The 14,976-nt window shown below is 47.9% G+C and overlaps 1 protein-coding gene across 1 annotated transcript; it reads right to left on the bottom strand.

Moving 5' to 3' along the window:
- Window positions 1-2,847: 2,847 nt before the first annotated feature.
- Window positions 2,848-5,130, bottom strand: rbbp9 (retinoblastoma binding protein 9). The gene is made up of 5 exons (XM_084465069.1): window positions 4,988-5,130; window positions 4,674-4,716; window positions 4,416-4,518; window positions 3,713-3,798; window positions 2,848-3,126 (listed from the first exon to the last, which is right to left on the bottom strand). The coding sequence occupies exons 1-5, from the start codon at window positions 5,081-5,083 to the stop codon at window positions 2,903-2,905; spliced, it is 552 nt and encodes a 183-aa protein (XP_084321195.1). The 5' UTR covers window positions 5,084-5,130; the 3' UTR covers window positions 2,848-2,902.
- Window positions 5,131-14,976: the final 9,846 nt, after the last annotated feature.

The following is a 14,976-nucleotide window of genomic DNA, read 5'->3' as shown; positions in this document are numbered from 1 at the left end:
ATGTCGCCCCCATGTGGAGACAACACACCTCACGTGCGTGCTTTCAACCCATAGACATGTACGTACTAGACACTGCATTGACGGCTTCCGACCATGCTTCCGCCCCTTGCTGCGATACCGGTCCCCTTGCTGCGATACACACGTCAACGCCATGTTGGGGAGGCCTGTAAACAAAACGTTAACGGCAGAGGTGCCGTTTTTTCTGGATAAAAAGCACTATAAAACACTTACATTTCTCTTCAATGAGTCGGTTTTTATACAGATAATAAATAATAGGATATATATTGTACACACGTAATTAATATCCTTTATTTATTTATTTTGACCCTACAATAAAAACTTAATGGGAATCGGCCGAGAAATACAGGAAACTGTCCTTTAAGTAAACATTATTTGATTTGATCATTGATAATTGTAATGTAGGGTCTCATAGTGGTGACTTCTCAGTTAGACCCTTTGACCCTTGACTACCCCAAGGGTGTCAGCGAAAAGGCATAATCAACAAATGGCAGTTACAGAAACAGAAAGTAAAAATTCAATTTTCCCATTACAAGGGTTAGGCCAGGGGTTAGTTGGTGGGTGTGACCAGGGTTAGGCGGTGGATTGGACCAGGGTGGTGTGTGTTGCAGGCGGAGTCAGATGATCTAGAGGAACAGCTCTTTTGCCACGTCTCACAAGGTCTGGAAATACATCTGTGAGCTGGGTATCAGTAAGGTGAGTCTGCCTGTCTCACTCTCACAGTAAGGTGACCTGCCTGTCTCACTTTCACAGTAAGCTGACCTGCCTGTCTCACTCTCTGTAAGGTTAGTCTGCCTGTCTCACTCTCAGACAGTAAGGTTACTCCGCCTGTCTCACTCACACAGTAACATTACTTTGCCTGTCTCACTCTCACAGTAAGTTTAGTCTGCCTGTCTCACTCACACAGTAAGGTGAGTCTGCCAGTCTCACTCACAGTAATGTTAGTCTGCCTGTCTCACTCTCACACAGTAATGTTAGTCTGCCTGTCTCACTCTCACACAGTAGCTATATTAAAGCTAAGTGTATTGGCAGCTATATTAAAGTTAGCTATATTAAAGCTAGGGATATGCAGCTCGGTTGAAGCTAGCTATATCAAAGCTAGGGGTATGTGCAGCTATATTAAAGCTTTCTGCTGCTCGTCAGTTGGATCTGTCCATGGAGGACATCGAGACGATCTTCAACACGCTGATCTACGACGGTAAGGTGGAGATGACCATCATCGCGGCCAAAGAGGGGACGGTGAGCAGTGTGGACGTCAGATGAAGCTCAGTGGTAAAGGGGTCAACCCCGTCATCCAGCCCACTGGCCTCGTCAAGACCCCCTGCGGACTCTGCCCGGTACGCACTTCCTGTTACCCCCCCCCCCCCCCCCGCCCAACCACTGCCTGTACATACCCACCACATTGTGCTAGTTCTCCAGGGGCCTCTAAGAATAGTCAAATCTGCTAAACTTTATGCCTTCTTTACTTAACCTTTGTGGAAAACGTCATCGGGTCAAGGAGAGATGGAAAGGTGCTTCCTTTCGAACATAGGAAAAGACAGCACTATTTTAAATGAATTCGACTCCACTTTTCCTAACCAACGTCATTGCATGACAGGGGGTATTGCCGACCTCTAGCGTCTCTAGAGTGGAACTACAATTGTCTGAAGATGGGACTACAACAAGCGCTCTCTGATCCATGCGTTCTTCTCGTATTGATTTCAATCAGGTTATCGCCAACAGTGAGAATCCCTTTGGTCGGATTTGATCAACGGGAATATTTGAGGTAACTTGTTGAATCCCAATGCATATGTGGAAAAAAAAAAGAGGAACTTATGTTGATGTTGAAATCAACTGCCTCCAGTAGTCTCTTAAATGTGAAGTCAGCATTTTATTTTCTTATGGAGTATATTGTGTGCTTACTAACCAGCAATAAATTAATTAATTTAGATTCAAGTAATGTTTCTGGAATTGGTATCTGTTATTATCAATTTTATTTTCTTCTCTTCTTCTGCTTTACCGTGTCTCTCATGTGTATTCACGTAGAGTCGGTAAACTTCATCGGTGGCCAGTTTCTTTAAATATTGCCACCGTAAAGGATTATGGGATACCAATGTCTCCTTTCCTTTCGTAAAGGTTGGTCTGGAGTAACCTATGCTAAAGGAGGGTTAAAGGATGCATCAAGGCTCCTTTCCTTAGCATATTTAGAATTCGAACCACCTTTCCTCCAAGTACTTCCAGGTCATCTCGTTCGGAATGGAAATTTCCTATGCAAAAAAGGGAATGTTTGACGAGTGCCACGAGGGAGGAGAGATCTCACCGTCTCACTGCATCTACCTGGCCGAGTGGCTGAACTTCTAGCGCCCTGACCTGGCCGCCATATTATTTTCTCTGTGATGAAAAGCTTGTGAATCTGTTGTGTATTTTAGAATTCTTGGGAATAAAAACCAAAACAAATGTTTCAGACTTGTACAACTTTATTCTGATGGATTTTGTTGTTTGAGAAAAGGTTTGAGTCATTCAGCCTGAAGTGCAGCCCCTCCCTCTCCTCACATGGCCCCTCCCCCTCCACACAAGGCCCCTCTCCATAGGGCCCCTCCCCCTCCACACAAGGCCCCTCCCCCTCCACACAAGACCCCTCTCCACGGGGCCCCTCCCCCTCCACACAAGACCCCTCTCCACGGGGCCCCTCCCCCTCCACACAAGGCCCCTCTCCACGGGGCCCCTCCCCCTCCACACAAGACCCCTCTCCACGGGGCCCCTCCCCCTCCACACAAGACCCCTCTCCACGGGGCCCCTCCCCCTCCACACAAGGCCCCTCTCCACGGGGCCCCTCCCCCTCCACACAAGGCCCCTCCCCCTCCACACAAGGCTCCTCCTGGGGCCGTAGCCCCGTGTGGCCGCTTCATGCTGCTGCCTTCAGCTTGTTGACGGCAGCGATAAGCTCGGGGAACGCAGTGTTCTGGAAGTGCCCGCGGTCAGAATAGCGGTGGAGCTCTGTCTTGAGGTGGTCCGCCACCTCCTGCTGCTCCTCCCAGGGCAGGAAGGGGTCGTCCGAGGAGCCGAACTGAACCAGGTGACCCGCGTTGCTCGAGATGCTTGACCAATCCCACGGACGACTGAAGTAACCTGAGGGACGATAACACCTGTAACACTGTCTAACCCCTACCCGCTCCTTAATCACCTATCTCTGTACTGTCTAACCCCTACCTTCTCCTTAATGACCTCGAATGTCTTAACCCTACCTGCTCTTTAATTACCTTTCTCTACTGTCTAACCACTAACTGCTCCTTAATGACCTGTCTACTGTCTAACCCCAACCTGCTCCTTAATGACCTATCTCTTTACAGTCTAACCCCTACCTGCTCCTTAATAAACGCTCTGTACTGTCTTACCCCTACCTGCTCCTTAATGACCCATCTCTGTACTGTCTTACCCCTGCTCCTTAATGACCCGTCTCTGTACTGTCTAACCCCTACCAGCTCCTTAATGACCTGTCTCTGTACTGTCTAACCCCTACCTGCTCCTTAATGACCCATCTCTGTACTGTCTAACCCCTACCTGCTCCTTAATGACCCGTCTCTGTACTGTCTAACCCCTACCTGCTCCTTAATGACCCATCTCTGTACTGTCTAACCCCTACCTACTCCTTAATGACCCGTCTCTGTACTGTCTAACCCCTCCCACGGCTTTGTGTCTCTGTGGGTTCTCTTACCGCTGGCTCGCTCCGTCTCGTCTCCCAAGTCAGAGACGTACGCTCCCACTAGGATGATCCCAAACACCTTGTGGCTCTCTGCATACCTGGACACCACATTATTAGTATTAGTATTAATATGATCTAATCTGATCAGTTTCACCTCCATCTCTTACCTCAGCCTTCATGATCAATAAGTCTACATCATGAGTTATTATGAGTTACATACGTTATGTCAATATAACATGCATATTGTGTTTCTAATCATCTCAGCTGTATGAAAGTCTAATATGTTATATTAGAAATCATCACTAATATGAACTTTCTCACATAGTTCCCGGGAAATGACTGGGCTAATTTTCTCAGGCAGTGCTAGTGCCAGTGCTACTATTCACTACGTTCTGGAACATTTCTATGTACTATATATGAAGAAGTGATATACAAGTTCAATATAATAAGTGATATTACATGTAATAATAAGATGTTATAGTGATGGTATATATGTTATAAGTGATGTTAGGTTCTATATAATGAGTGATGTTAAATGCGTTCTATGTGATGTTATATATGTTATACAAGTGATATATGTTGTAATAAGTGATGTTATAGTTTATACAAGTAATTTATAGATTTGATATAGGTGATGTATTCGATATAATAAGTGATCTATATGTATAGGTGATATATATGTTGTTAAGGTGATGTACTGATTTTGGCTTCTCACCTCAGGGCAGCAGCGGCTCCAGAGCTGTGACCGATAATAACCGTCTCCTCATCACATCCCATCTCCTCCATGAAGGGCAGCCACACACTCTCCCTGGCAGTCACTAACATACACACGCACACACACACACACACACACACACACACACACACACACACACACACACACACACACTTATTAAACACACTCCACAGTCACTAACAGTGTACACACACATTATCTACACACTAAAAAAGGATGCGTTCTCGTTTAACTTACCGGGGTCAGGCATATTTTTCAGGATACAGGTCATATCCGGAATCTACGAATGTACAAACGATTCGACATCATTTGGCCATTACCAATTTGGTAAACCCGTAGCACACGTTTTCCAACAACGGTACCGCTGGAGTGGCCGCAATATTATCCTGGCTAGAGAGATCAATTATGAACTGAACAATATTCAAAACTATAATCTGGGAAGAATGTCGACGTTTCGATATTTTTCTAATTGACATTGCGCTGTTTGTACAGTTGATACAGCTATTACTCTGTAGCTTTGTTTTGACATGCTTCACCCGGTGTTTGTTTACCTTGTCGATTTGTTTCCGGGCCCATCCGTACCAGTTAGACCGCTCAACGTCCCCGGCTCCGTTCCCCGGGACAATCACGGCTTTCCTTAGAGGCATTTCTTATTTTGAATGAAACCACGATCGCAGTATTATAAATGAAGTGAACTTCTCATTCGGTAGCAGCAGTTAAAAGTGGAGCAGGAACGAATCACGTGGAATAATGTAAGCCAATCACAACCGTCATACTGTGCAGCCAATCACGTTTGTTATATTATGCCGGTTACAGTAGGAGTTAGTTATTCTGATTGACGCTGTTAGTTTATTAATGTTTAATGAATGATGGTCGTATTCAAGAGCAGCTCAAGTGCGACACAAGTGAAAAAGCTCTCCTAATGACGTCTACGTTGGCTACATTTAGATTTGTAAGCAAAACTACGTGACTTTGTCTTTACTTTGTCTCGTGTTTGTATTTATTGTTAATTTAATAGCTTTAAATCAGCAAATGTGATGTTCTGATCACTATTTGTGATCCATGCTATTAATGAAAAAAGCTGTATGTCAATATTTCGGTTTGAATACGTTTCTTCTAATGAAACCTCTCTTCGCCTCTCTTACTCTCAGCCTCTCCTCTGTGTCCTCTCTGCCTCTTCACTGCCACCCCTCTGTGTCCTCTCAGTCTCCCATCTACCTCCTCTCAGTCTCTTCTTAGCCTCCCCTCTGCCTCCCCTCTGCATCCTCTCAGCCTCATCTCAGCTGCCACTAGTCAACATTAAAAATGATGTGAGTAGAACTCTAGCCTCCACCATCTGCACCTCTTCAGCCTCAACCTCTTTAGCCTCCATCACGTTAACCTCTTAATCCTCCACCCCTTAACCTCTCCAGCCTCCTCCCCTTAACCTCTTAGTCCTCCACCACATTAACCACTCAACCCAATTCCAAAATGTTTGAGCAAGATGCTGTATGATGCAGTTTCAGGATTTAAATCACACACACACACAGAAAATATACTCAATACACACACACACACACACACACACACACACACACACACACACACACACACACACACACACACACACACACACCACAACACTTATGTTACATGCACACAAAGCTTGGCAAAGTGATAGAACTACAGAGGGAGTGAGAGGGTGAGAGAGGTGATAATGGGTGTTTTTCTTGGTAAAAGAATGACATCACCTGGCAACCCTGAGAGAGAGAGAGAGAGAGAGAGAGAGAGAGAGAGAGAGAGAGAGAAGAACATTCTGTAGCTTCACTCCAAACCCCGCCCCTCTGACAGGAAAAGATGACATCATATTTCCCCTCTGTTCCTCTGTTCTGACAGAGCAACAAGGACTCTCTACCACTCCCTCTCTCTCTCTCTCTCTCTCTCTCTCTCTCTCCAGATGTTGCCCACGTGCAGTATAGCAAGGCAGCAGCTGTGGTCAGGTCTCCTCCAGTAGTGGTTCTGTTCTCAGCCCAGCGACACAGCACAGGGCCTGGGTCGCGACCCCGCCATGTCCGAGGGGGGATGGGTGCGTAGGATCCAGCCATTCGTCATCGGTACCAGACTGTCCGCCCTGCCAGACCCCCAGGACCAAGGAGAACCCAGCTGGTCTCCCTGTCCCACTGGACACGCTGCATCAGACCGGACCTGCTCCCCCGGGCTGGAGGAAGAGGACGAGGAAGAGGAGGAGGATTCCCTGTCTCCGGCCTACTCCTCCTCACGCTCTATCAGGAAGATAGCCATATGCAGTGGGGGGCAGCCTGGACCTCCAGACCCTAGCGAGGCAGACCCTGGTCCTCCAGACACTGGAGCTCTAGACCCTAGAGAGACAAGCCCTGGACCTCCAGACCCTAGAGAGACAAGCCCTGGACCTCCAGACCCTAGAGACCCAAGTCCTCCAGACCCTGGACCTCTCAACTCTAGAGACACAAGTCCTACAGACCCTGGATCTCTAGACCCTAGAGAGACAAGACCTCTGGACCCTGGACCTTTCGACCCAAGAGTGACAGGAACTCCATACCCTAAAGACACGAGACCTCCCAACCCTGGACCTCTTGACCCTAGAGAGAAAGCCCCTGGACTTCCAGACCCTAGAGACACAAGACCTCCAGACCCTGGATCTTTCGACCCTAGAGAGCCAGGCCGTGGAGGGCCAAGGGGTCGTCAGGCATCATGGGAGGATCACCCAGGAGGAGCCCGGAGGGCCCTGGTCTCAGCAGGAGTGGAGGAGCAGCTCGGTCCCCCTGAGGTAAGACATCCAGAATGACACAACACTCAACAACAATACTCAGACATGATGAATATGTGATTCTACTACAATACTAATACAGACATGATGACTATATGACACTAATACAATACTAATACTAACATGATGAATATATGATACTAATACAATACTAATACTAACATGATGACTATATAATACTTACACAATACTAACACTAACATGACTATATGATACTCATACAATACTAATACTAACATGATGGCTATATGCTACTAATACAATACTAATGCTAGCATGATTGTATGATACTTGCTCTCCATCAGTTGTGTTTTTTCAGAAAGTTCTCTACGTTAAGTAAAATGATTGATAGATCAATGATACTTGAATGGTTTCATATTGAATAACTACACATGCTAATGGTCCCCATCAGAAAACCTGAGGAAGATGCCTCACTTAACGATTATGATTAATGTGTTAATAATGTAACATGACAAACTGACCGATTTTAACAAAGTGTCCAACACAGGCTCTAGACTGTCAGATAGAGCCAATCAGCAACTTCCCAATCCTGACCAGACAGGGCTGGCTGTTTGACTCCCAGCTGAAAGCTTTCGATCCAAAATGTCTTCGCCAAATCACCCCTACTCTAAACCTTCTGTGGTGATGTTGTTTGATGTGGGCTGTTTCTTGCTTGCCAGGAGTCACGCCCCCTGGTGGCGGGGTCAGATGTAGAGGAGGAGGAGGAGCCACAGAGGGAATCAACCTCAGATCACCTGTATGCCAGACTCACGTCTACACTTCATTTGCATAATCATTTGCATAATTGTGTGTTCACATTTTACTCATTTTGTGTGAGGGAATTATCTATGAATATATATTTATATATGTCTGTTTGTGTAGAATGTTTGTTGCATGTATAATGTGTTATATATAGATATATAATTTGAGTGTGTGTGGTTGTGTTTGTGTAGATTATCTTCTTTGCTAGGTAACTATAAACTTGATGTGAAGCTAGCACTGGATGTCTCCTCCTTCTACCAAACAGCCGACGGTCTCCTAGCAACCATGGACAGTAAGGTAACCTTGTAACCATGGACAGTAAGGTAACCTACCAACCATCGACTCCATGCTCTGAATGCTCTTTGATACTTTGCTGTCAAGAAGTGTCCCGAATAAATACTTTTTCATCACCTAGCAAGGTCAAGGTCAAGGTTGATTTATTTATACCCGTGGTGGGTAAATTTTATCAAATTTGAGCAAGCATAAACAGTAAGATAACTTAACAACATGCATTTGGTGTTGTATAGAAAGCTGTTAAATGAAAGGAGAGAGTAATTGGTGTAATATGAGTAAGGCATGTGGCCCAGGTGTATGCTGGGTAATGGCTGGTTTGTTTTACAGCATCTTGCAGAGCTGACCAACAAAGAGGAGCTGGAGGAGCTGACCTTGAAGATAGCAGTGTGTCACTTCATTATTACAATCATCATTGTCATCGTCGTCATCGTCGTCATCATCATCATCATCACCATATATTCATGTCTCTCTATCCAGATGTTAGACCACAGGGTGGTCTGCCTTTCTGCGGTCCACCCCACCCTGGCGTCCAGACTAACCCAGAAGCAGACAGAGGTCCGGGACCGCTGGCACCGCTTGCTGGAGTGGAGGAGGTACTTCCCCACCTAACCTGAACAGCACGATGGAGCTTCCTATTATTACCACTAGAACTATCTGGTGGTCTAGCAGAGAGACTGTGGATACAGAGCTCTAAAAGGTCTCCAGACAGACTGCGACATAGGGAATGGAACCCAGATCCTTCACCAGTATGTACACCCTAACAGGAGACCTTCCTCACCCTGCCTCCCTCCCCTTCCAACATGGCTGTGGCCTCATTGAATGTGGCAACAGCTTCCACATTAAGCACCATCTCAGGTTCTGTTCAGTTTGAGTTGATCTGAGATCTCTGGACACCACCCTCGCTACACTGAGAGCTCCACAGGAGTTTGATTTAGTCCAGAACCTCACAAAGCAAACACAACAAGATGGCACGGCCCGAGACATGACTTCATAACCAAGAGTTGGTCCAAAATGGTGACATCATTATCTGCCCTGAAGTCATGGAAACTGAGAGCTCAGTTTATGGAGACGGAGGAGGGGTTGGGCTGCTTAAGTTGTATAAAAACAATATCGCTGCCTTATCTTAAAGAGACGGAGGGGGTTCAACTGCTAAAGTTGGATAAAAAAAACATGGCTGCCTTATCCATCTTCTGGCATCACTGATCTTTATGCAAACATAAAATCACTCACTCAGCCTGCCAACCGTTACCACGGTAACATAATAACCTGATGTCATCCAACATGTAAGAGACGGTGAGTCATGTTCTTAATAAAATGGATGAATTACCTGTCTGTCTGTCTGTCTGTCTGTCTGTCTCTCTCTCTCTCTCTCTCTCTCTCTCTCTCTCTCTCTCTCTCTCTCTCTCTCTCTCTCTCTCTCTCTCTATCTCTCTCTCTCTCTCACTAGTGTGGAGGGTGCTTCCTGTTTAAAGCCTGGTCATGGAGAAGACCAATCAGGGCTTGACGTTGAGTTTCCAGCTTTCACTGTTAAGGTAGCAATTAGTTTCCACTGGGTTTACCCGTAGCACCTCCTTACTACTCCTTGCACCTCCTCACACCTCCCTAGCACCTCCTTACTACTCCTAGCACCTCCTCACACCTCCCTAGCACCTCCTCACAACTCCTAGCACCTCCTCACACCTCCTGCAGAACCTCCTCACACCTCCCCAGCACCAGTCTGTGTGCCACGCAGGGGTCTGTTTCAATAGAGGAGCTGAATTTCTTTATGTGATCCAGGCCCTCTGCTGCCCCCGTCAGGCCACCCCTCAAAGTGAAGTCGAGTCGATCTTAGTTTTCTTGTGGTGGAGATGATGTTTTTAATCAGTGTCTCCATGGTAACAGAGCCGGCGTTCCTGTTTCTCACCAGACGCTGCGGTGGTTGGAGGACAGCGCTTCATTAGCAACAGCCGGTCGACAGGGCGGAGTCAGGACCAAGAGACCCTTTAGGAAGGTATCATACTATCATAATACTACCCTACTACTATCAGACATACTCAAATAGATCCTGTTATTATACTATTAATATGATAACATCAATCATATCATCAAATTGATCAATGCCAATATGTATATATGTAAGAGCAGAAAGACACTGGAAACTAAACAACCAAAACAACCCCCCCCCCTTCCCTTTCTGCTCCCTCTCTCCCTACGCTTCTCCTCCATTGGGCAGTGTTGCATTTCATGCACATGCAACAACCAGAGCAGATATTATCACAGCGCATGTCACTCACTAATACCTAACAGATGGCTAGGCTGTTGATAAAAAGTAATAGCTCTAATATCCTTAAATCCTCTCCACTCCACTCTCCTTCTCACCTCGCCTCTCCTCTCCTCTCCTCTCTCTCCTCCCCTCTCTCTCCTCTCCTCTCCTCTCTCCTCTCCTCTCCTCTACTCGCATCTCCTCTCTCCTCTCTCCTCTCCTTTTCTCTCCTATCCTCTCCTCTCTCCTCTCCTCTCCTCTCTTCTCCTCTCTCCTCTCCTCTCTCTCCTCAGAGGCGCTCCCTGAGGAGGAGGATCTACCAGTTGCTGTCTCGCTGTGCAGAGCTCTGCATGGACATTCTGGAGGCCCAGGACCTCATGGTGCTGAGGTGTGAGCCTCAAAGCCCCATGATGGACACCTTCACACAGCAGCAGCACACCCTGGAGGTTGGGCCTCCATTCTCCTCTCTCCACCTCCTCTTTCCCTACCTCTCTTCCTCTCACTCCTCTGTTCTCCTCTCCTCTCCTCTCCTCTCTTCTCCTCTCCTCTTCCCCCCCTCCCCTCCCTTCCCTTTCCCTCAGTCTGTCTGATTGTCTGTCTGTCTGTCTGTCTGTCGGTCGGCCTGTTAGCTCGAACAGGAAGTGATGCGCCCAGACGTGGAGGAGCTGGAGCATGTGACCTCTGACCCCCAGTGTGAGGATATGGGAGCGTGTCTTCAGGCCTGGGAGGAAGTGACACGCGGCTTGGCAGAGAACAACCTGTGTCTCCAACACGTGGAGAACATCCAGAGGTTCCTGAGGGACTACCTGGACATCATGTGAGGACATCTAGGGGTTATCAACTATCAACCTTTTGAAACCAGTTTACATACTGGTTTAAGGCCAATGGTTTTCATCATCTCCATCTCTCCATCTCCATATTGATAAGCAGAATTTCCCTTGGTGGTCAATTAAAGTGTTATGTTATCTTCAGTCTAGTCTGGTATAAGCTTCCTCATCTGTCCCCTGCAGATCCTGGGCTGAGGAGACCAGAACTGCTCTGTTGTCTAAGGGATCTCCACTGTCCTCCATTGGTCTGGACCACCCAGGTCCCCACCTAGAACAACCTCTAGACCCCCCTCTACACCACCTTCCAGAACCCCCTCTACACCACCCTCCAGCCCCTGTAGACCACCAGGACCCTGTAGACCACCTGGAAGCTCTACACCACCAGGACCCTGTACACCACCGAGTCCAGCAGAAGCTGAAGGACCTGTCTGTCCTGGAAGCAGAAGGACGCCTGCTATTCCCCGAATCCTCCCATCTCGCACCAACCGTAAGATCGACCAATCACAGGTTTTAGTTCCCTACAAGCAACCAATCCAACCCACCATTGGAGTAATGTGGACTCGATTTACCCAGACTAATCCTAATCCTAATATCAGGAAAATGCAGGATTTGAATATACAAAAGAGATTTAAATCTTTGTTCCCAGATCAAGGAAAGGATGGAGGAGCTGCAAGGCATGCTGGGATGGATTCAGCTAAATGGCAGGGACCGGAGGAACCCTGGTTACCATAGCAACCAGCTTGAAGGATGGGATATGGGTCGCCAAGACGACCGGTCTCCATCCTCGGAGGTAAGCACTCATACGCAGGAGATTCATTCTCATTCAGGAGCTTTTGAAGGAATTAATTCAAACGTGTGGTTATGGATGGTTATCAGTAGAAGTTCTCAGGACTGTGGTATCTGGTCAGCCGGAATAGCCACCCTGAGCTGAAACAACTCGATAGGTGACGTTATGGTTCTGCTCTTTAGGCTCTGCTTCCTCCGACCTGCGGCTCACATGAGAAACTACAGACTCAGTCCCCAGCGCAGCCCAGCCCGGATCCGATCCAGGTCCCCCAGTGTCTGGTCACCATGCTAACTGCTGGGGGTGATGGGATCAGCTTGGTCCTGACCTTTGACCCAGAGTCACCGGACAAAGGTCATGAACCGAAGACCGCAGAACCAAGCCACCGGGTTGGTACCTACTAGCAACCTGCTTAAAGAAACCACCTCATTGTAGACCTGACACAATCTGCTATCTCAACAAGTAGTAGATTGGTGTGGGTGTCAGTGGTTGTACTGGGCAGCTCCCTGTAGAACCAGTAGCAGACTGCAGTTGTAGTGGTCAGCTCCCAGTAGAACCAGTTGCAGACTGTCTTTGTGCTGGGCAGCTTCCAGTAGAACCTTCTTCTCCCACTAACTATGGTTCTCCTCCCCTGCAGGTCAGCAGGTTTCTTCAGGTCTCAGACCTGAGTAGAGGAGGCCCGCTTCCCCTAGACGGTCTTCCAAACATCTCCTCCTCCACCACCAGCTCCTCTTCCTCCACCACCACCACTACCACCTTCATACCCTCCTCCACCACCCCCTCCTCCACCACCACCTTCTCTTCCTCCACCACCACCACCTCCGCCCCCTCCTCCACCACCCCCTCCTCCACCACCACCTCCTCTTCCTCCACCACCACCACCTCCGTCCCCTCCTCCACCACCACCTCCTCCACCACCTTCCTTCCAAAGGTGAGCACTGTGGTCCTGCCTGCGACCCCTGCCCTCACCTCCGTCTCCTCCCTGAAGGTGCACACCAAAGGTCGAAGAAGGAGAACAGCCCCCCGGCGTCCACCCTCTGGTCCTCCCCAGGCAGAGCCTCAGGACCCCTCCCTGACCCCCCACAGAGCCAACACCTGGCCCCTGGACCAACAGACCTCAGACTGCCCCCCCGCCACCACCAGGCCCAGGAACCCTGGCCTGCAGCTCTACATGAAGCAGAACTCTGGGGTGAGGACCCGTGGGGTCAAAGGTCCAGATCAGGTGGAGGTCAGAGGTCACGGGGAGGGTCGGTACACTGTCCCCTTGGGGTCGACCTTCAGACTGGACCTGCCCAGGAGCCTGGACGAACTCGCCAAACTGACCTCTGAGGGTCACAGTCTAGCCAGGACCTCTCCTCTGCTGGTCAGATCAAGCTGTCTAAAAACATGCCTGAGTGGTTCCCACAAAGCCCCAGGACCCGGCACCCCCCAGCCCACCTCCAGGGACCCCCGTCTGGAGGGAGAGATGTCTGAGGAACATGTCAGAGCGCCATCTATCTCCCCTCTTTGCTGCCATTTGGTGGACACACCTCACAGCTCCCGGTCCACAGAGGAGCCCAGGTCACCTCCACCTCACGCTGAGGGTGTCAGCACACCCAGGTGGGACCCAGGTATGTCTGTCGCCCCAGACCAAGCTTCATGTCCATCGAGCCGTGCTGTAGCTCCAGAAACTCTAGAACCCCCAGAAGCTCTAGAGCTCCTCAGACATTGCATCTGTCCATCTGTTCACACTAAGATCTCTGACCTCGAGGGTCACCTGTATTACCACCCCAAGCACCCAGCCCCCCTCCACCTCCACCCAGACCAGACTGGCTCTGTTAGCCCTCTGGCCTGCAGGTTTGGTCGGGTGGTGGTCTGCTCAGCAGAGCGTCAGACCTGCTGGTTCTGTTCTGGACCCGATCAGAGAGGAGACCCCCAGCCACAGACTGCAGGGGGTCTCCCTCCAGAGCGCCGGCAGTTTGAGGAGGTAGAGGGAGAGCTGGAAGACATCTGGAACTCAGTGACTAAAGAGAGAGCACCGTGACCTGCTTAACCACCACCTGACCTGCTAAACCATCTCCACCCTGACCTGCTAAACCATGACTTGTTTGGTCACCAGACATGAATGTTACACATCAAGAGAAAATGTCTTTCATAAATGTCTTTGATGTTCTTTAATTTTCTTACATGATATTTTTATATTTGCTCTTTTTCCATATTATTTTTAGTATAACATCGATTTATATTCTGTTTTGAAACAAAAGATATATCTTATTACTTATAACATTTCCTTCAATAAAACATGATGATACTGTATAATCATTACATGATATGTTTTCTAGTAGTTGAGTTCCCATTGTCAAACCTACTTTTTATTGCTGCTTTATGTGTGTCTAACAAGCATCTCTTTGTTATAATAACCATCTTAGTGGTTTTGATTTAATTTCCTCTAATTTAAACGCCTTATATTCCAACAGCTGTATCAGTAGTTTCACACATTATTCTGTCACCTTGTATGTTTTATACATACATTTGAGTACTCGACTTTACTTCAGTGTGTGTCTATATGTTGATCTATATAGCATAACCATATACTATATTCTGCTGTAAGTGTCATTTTTCAACGTGAATAATGCAGACTATTTTTGTTCTAGTTCCATTTTCTATTTTAAAAGATTGTAAGGATGGATGGCTAAAAGGCCGTGGTGGCCGCTGGGTGTCAGTAGGCCTATATCCTCAATTACTCTGCCGCTAGAGGTCAGTATATCCTCTAGGAACTGGCCCCGTAAAGCAGACGGGGCCAGATGAATCCACAGATAAAATTGCCTCATAAATAATTAATAATACTTAACCTCCACAAACAAAGC

The sequence above is a fragment of the Micromesistius poutassou genome, assembly GCF_964030765.1.
Source record: "Micromesistius poutassou genome assembly, chromosome: 3".
Taxonomy (NCBI): Eukaryota; Metazoa; Chordata; class Actinopteri; order Gadiformes; family Gadidae; genus Micromesistius; species Micromesistius poutassou.
This window is presented reverse-complemented; position numbering and strand designations above follow the sequence as displayed.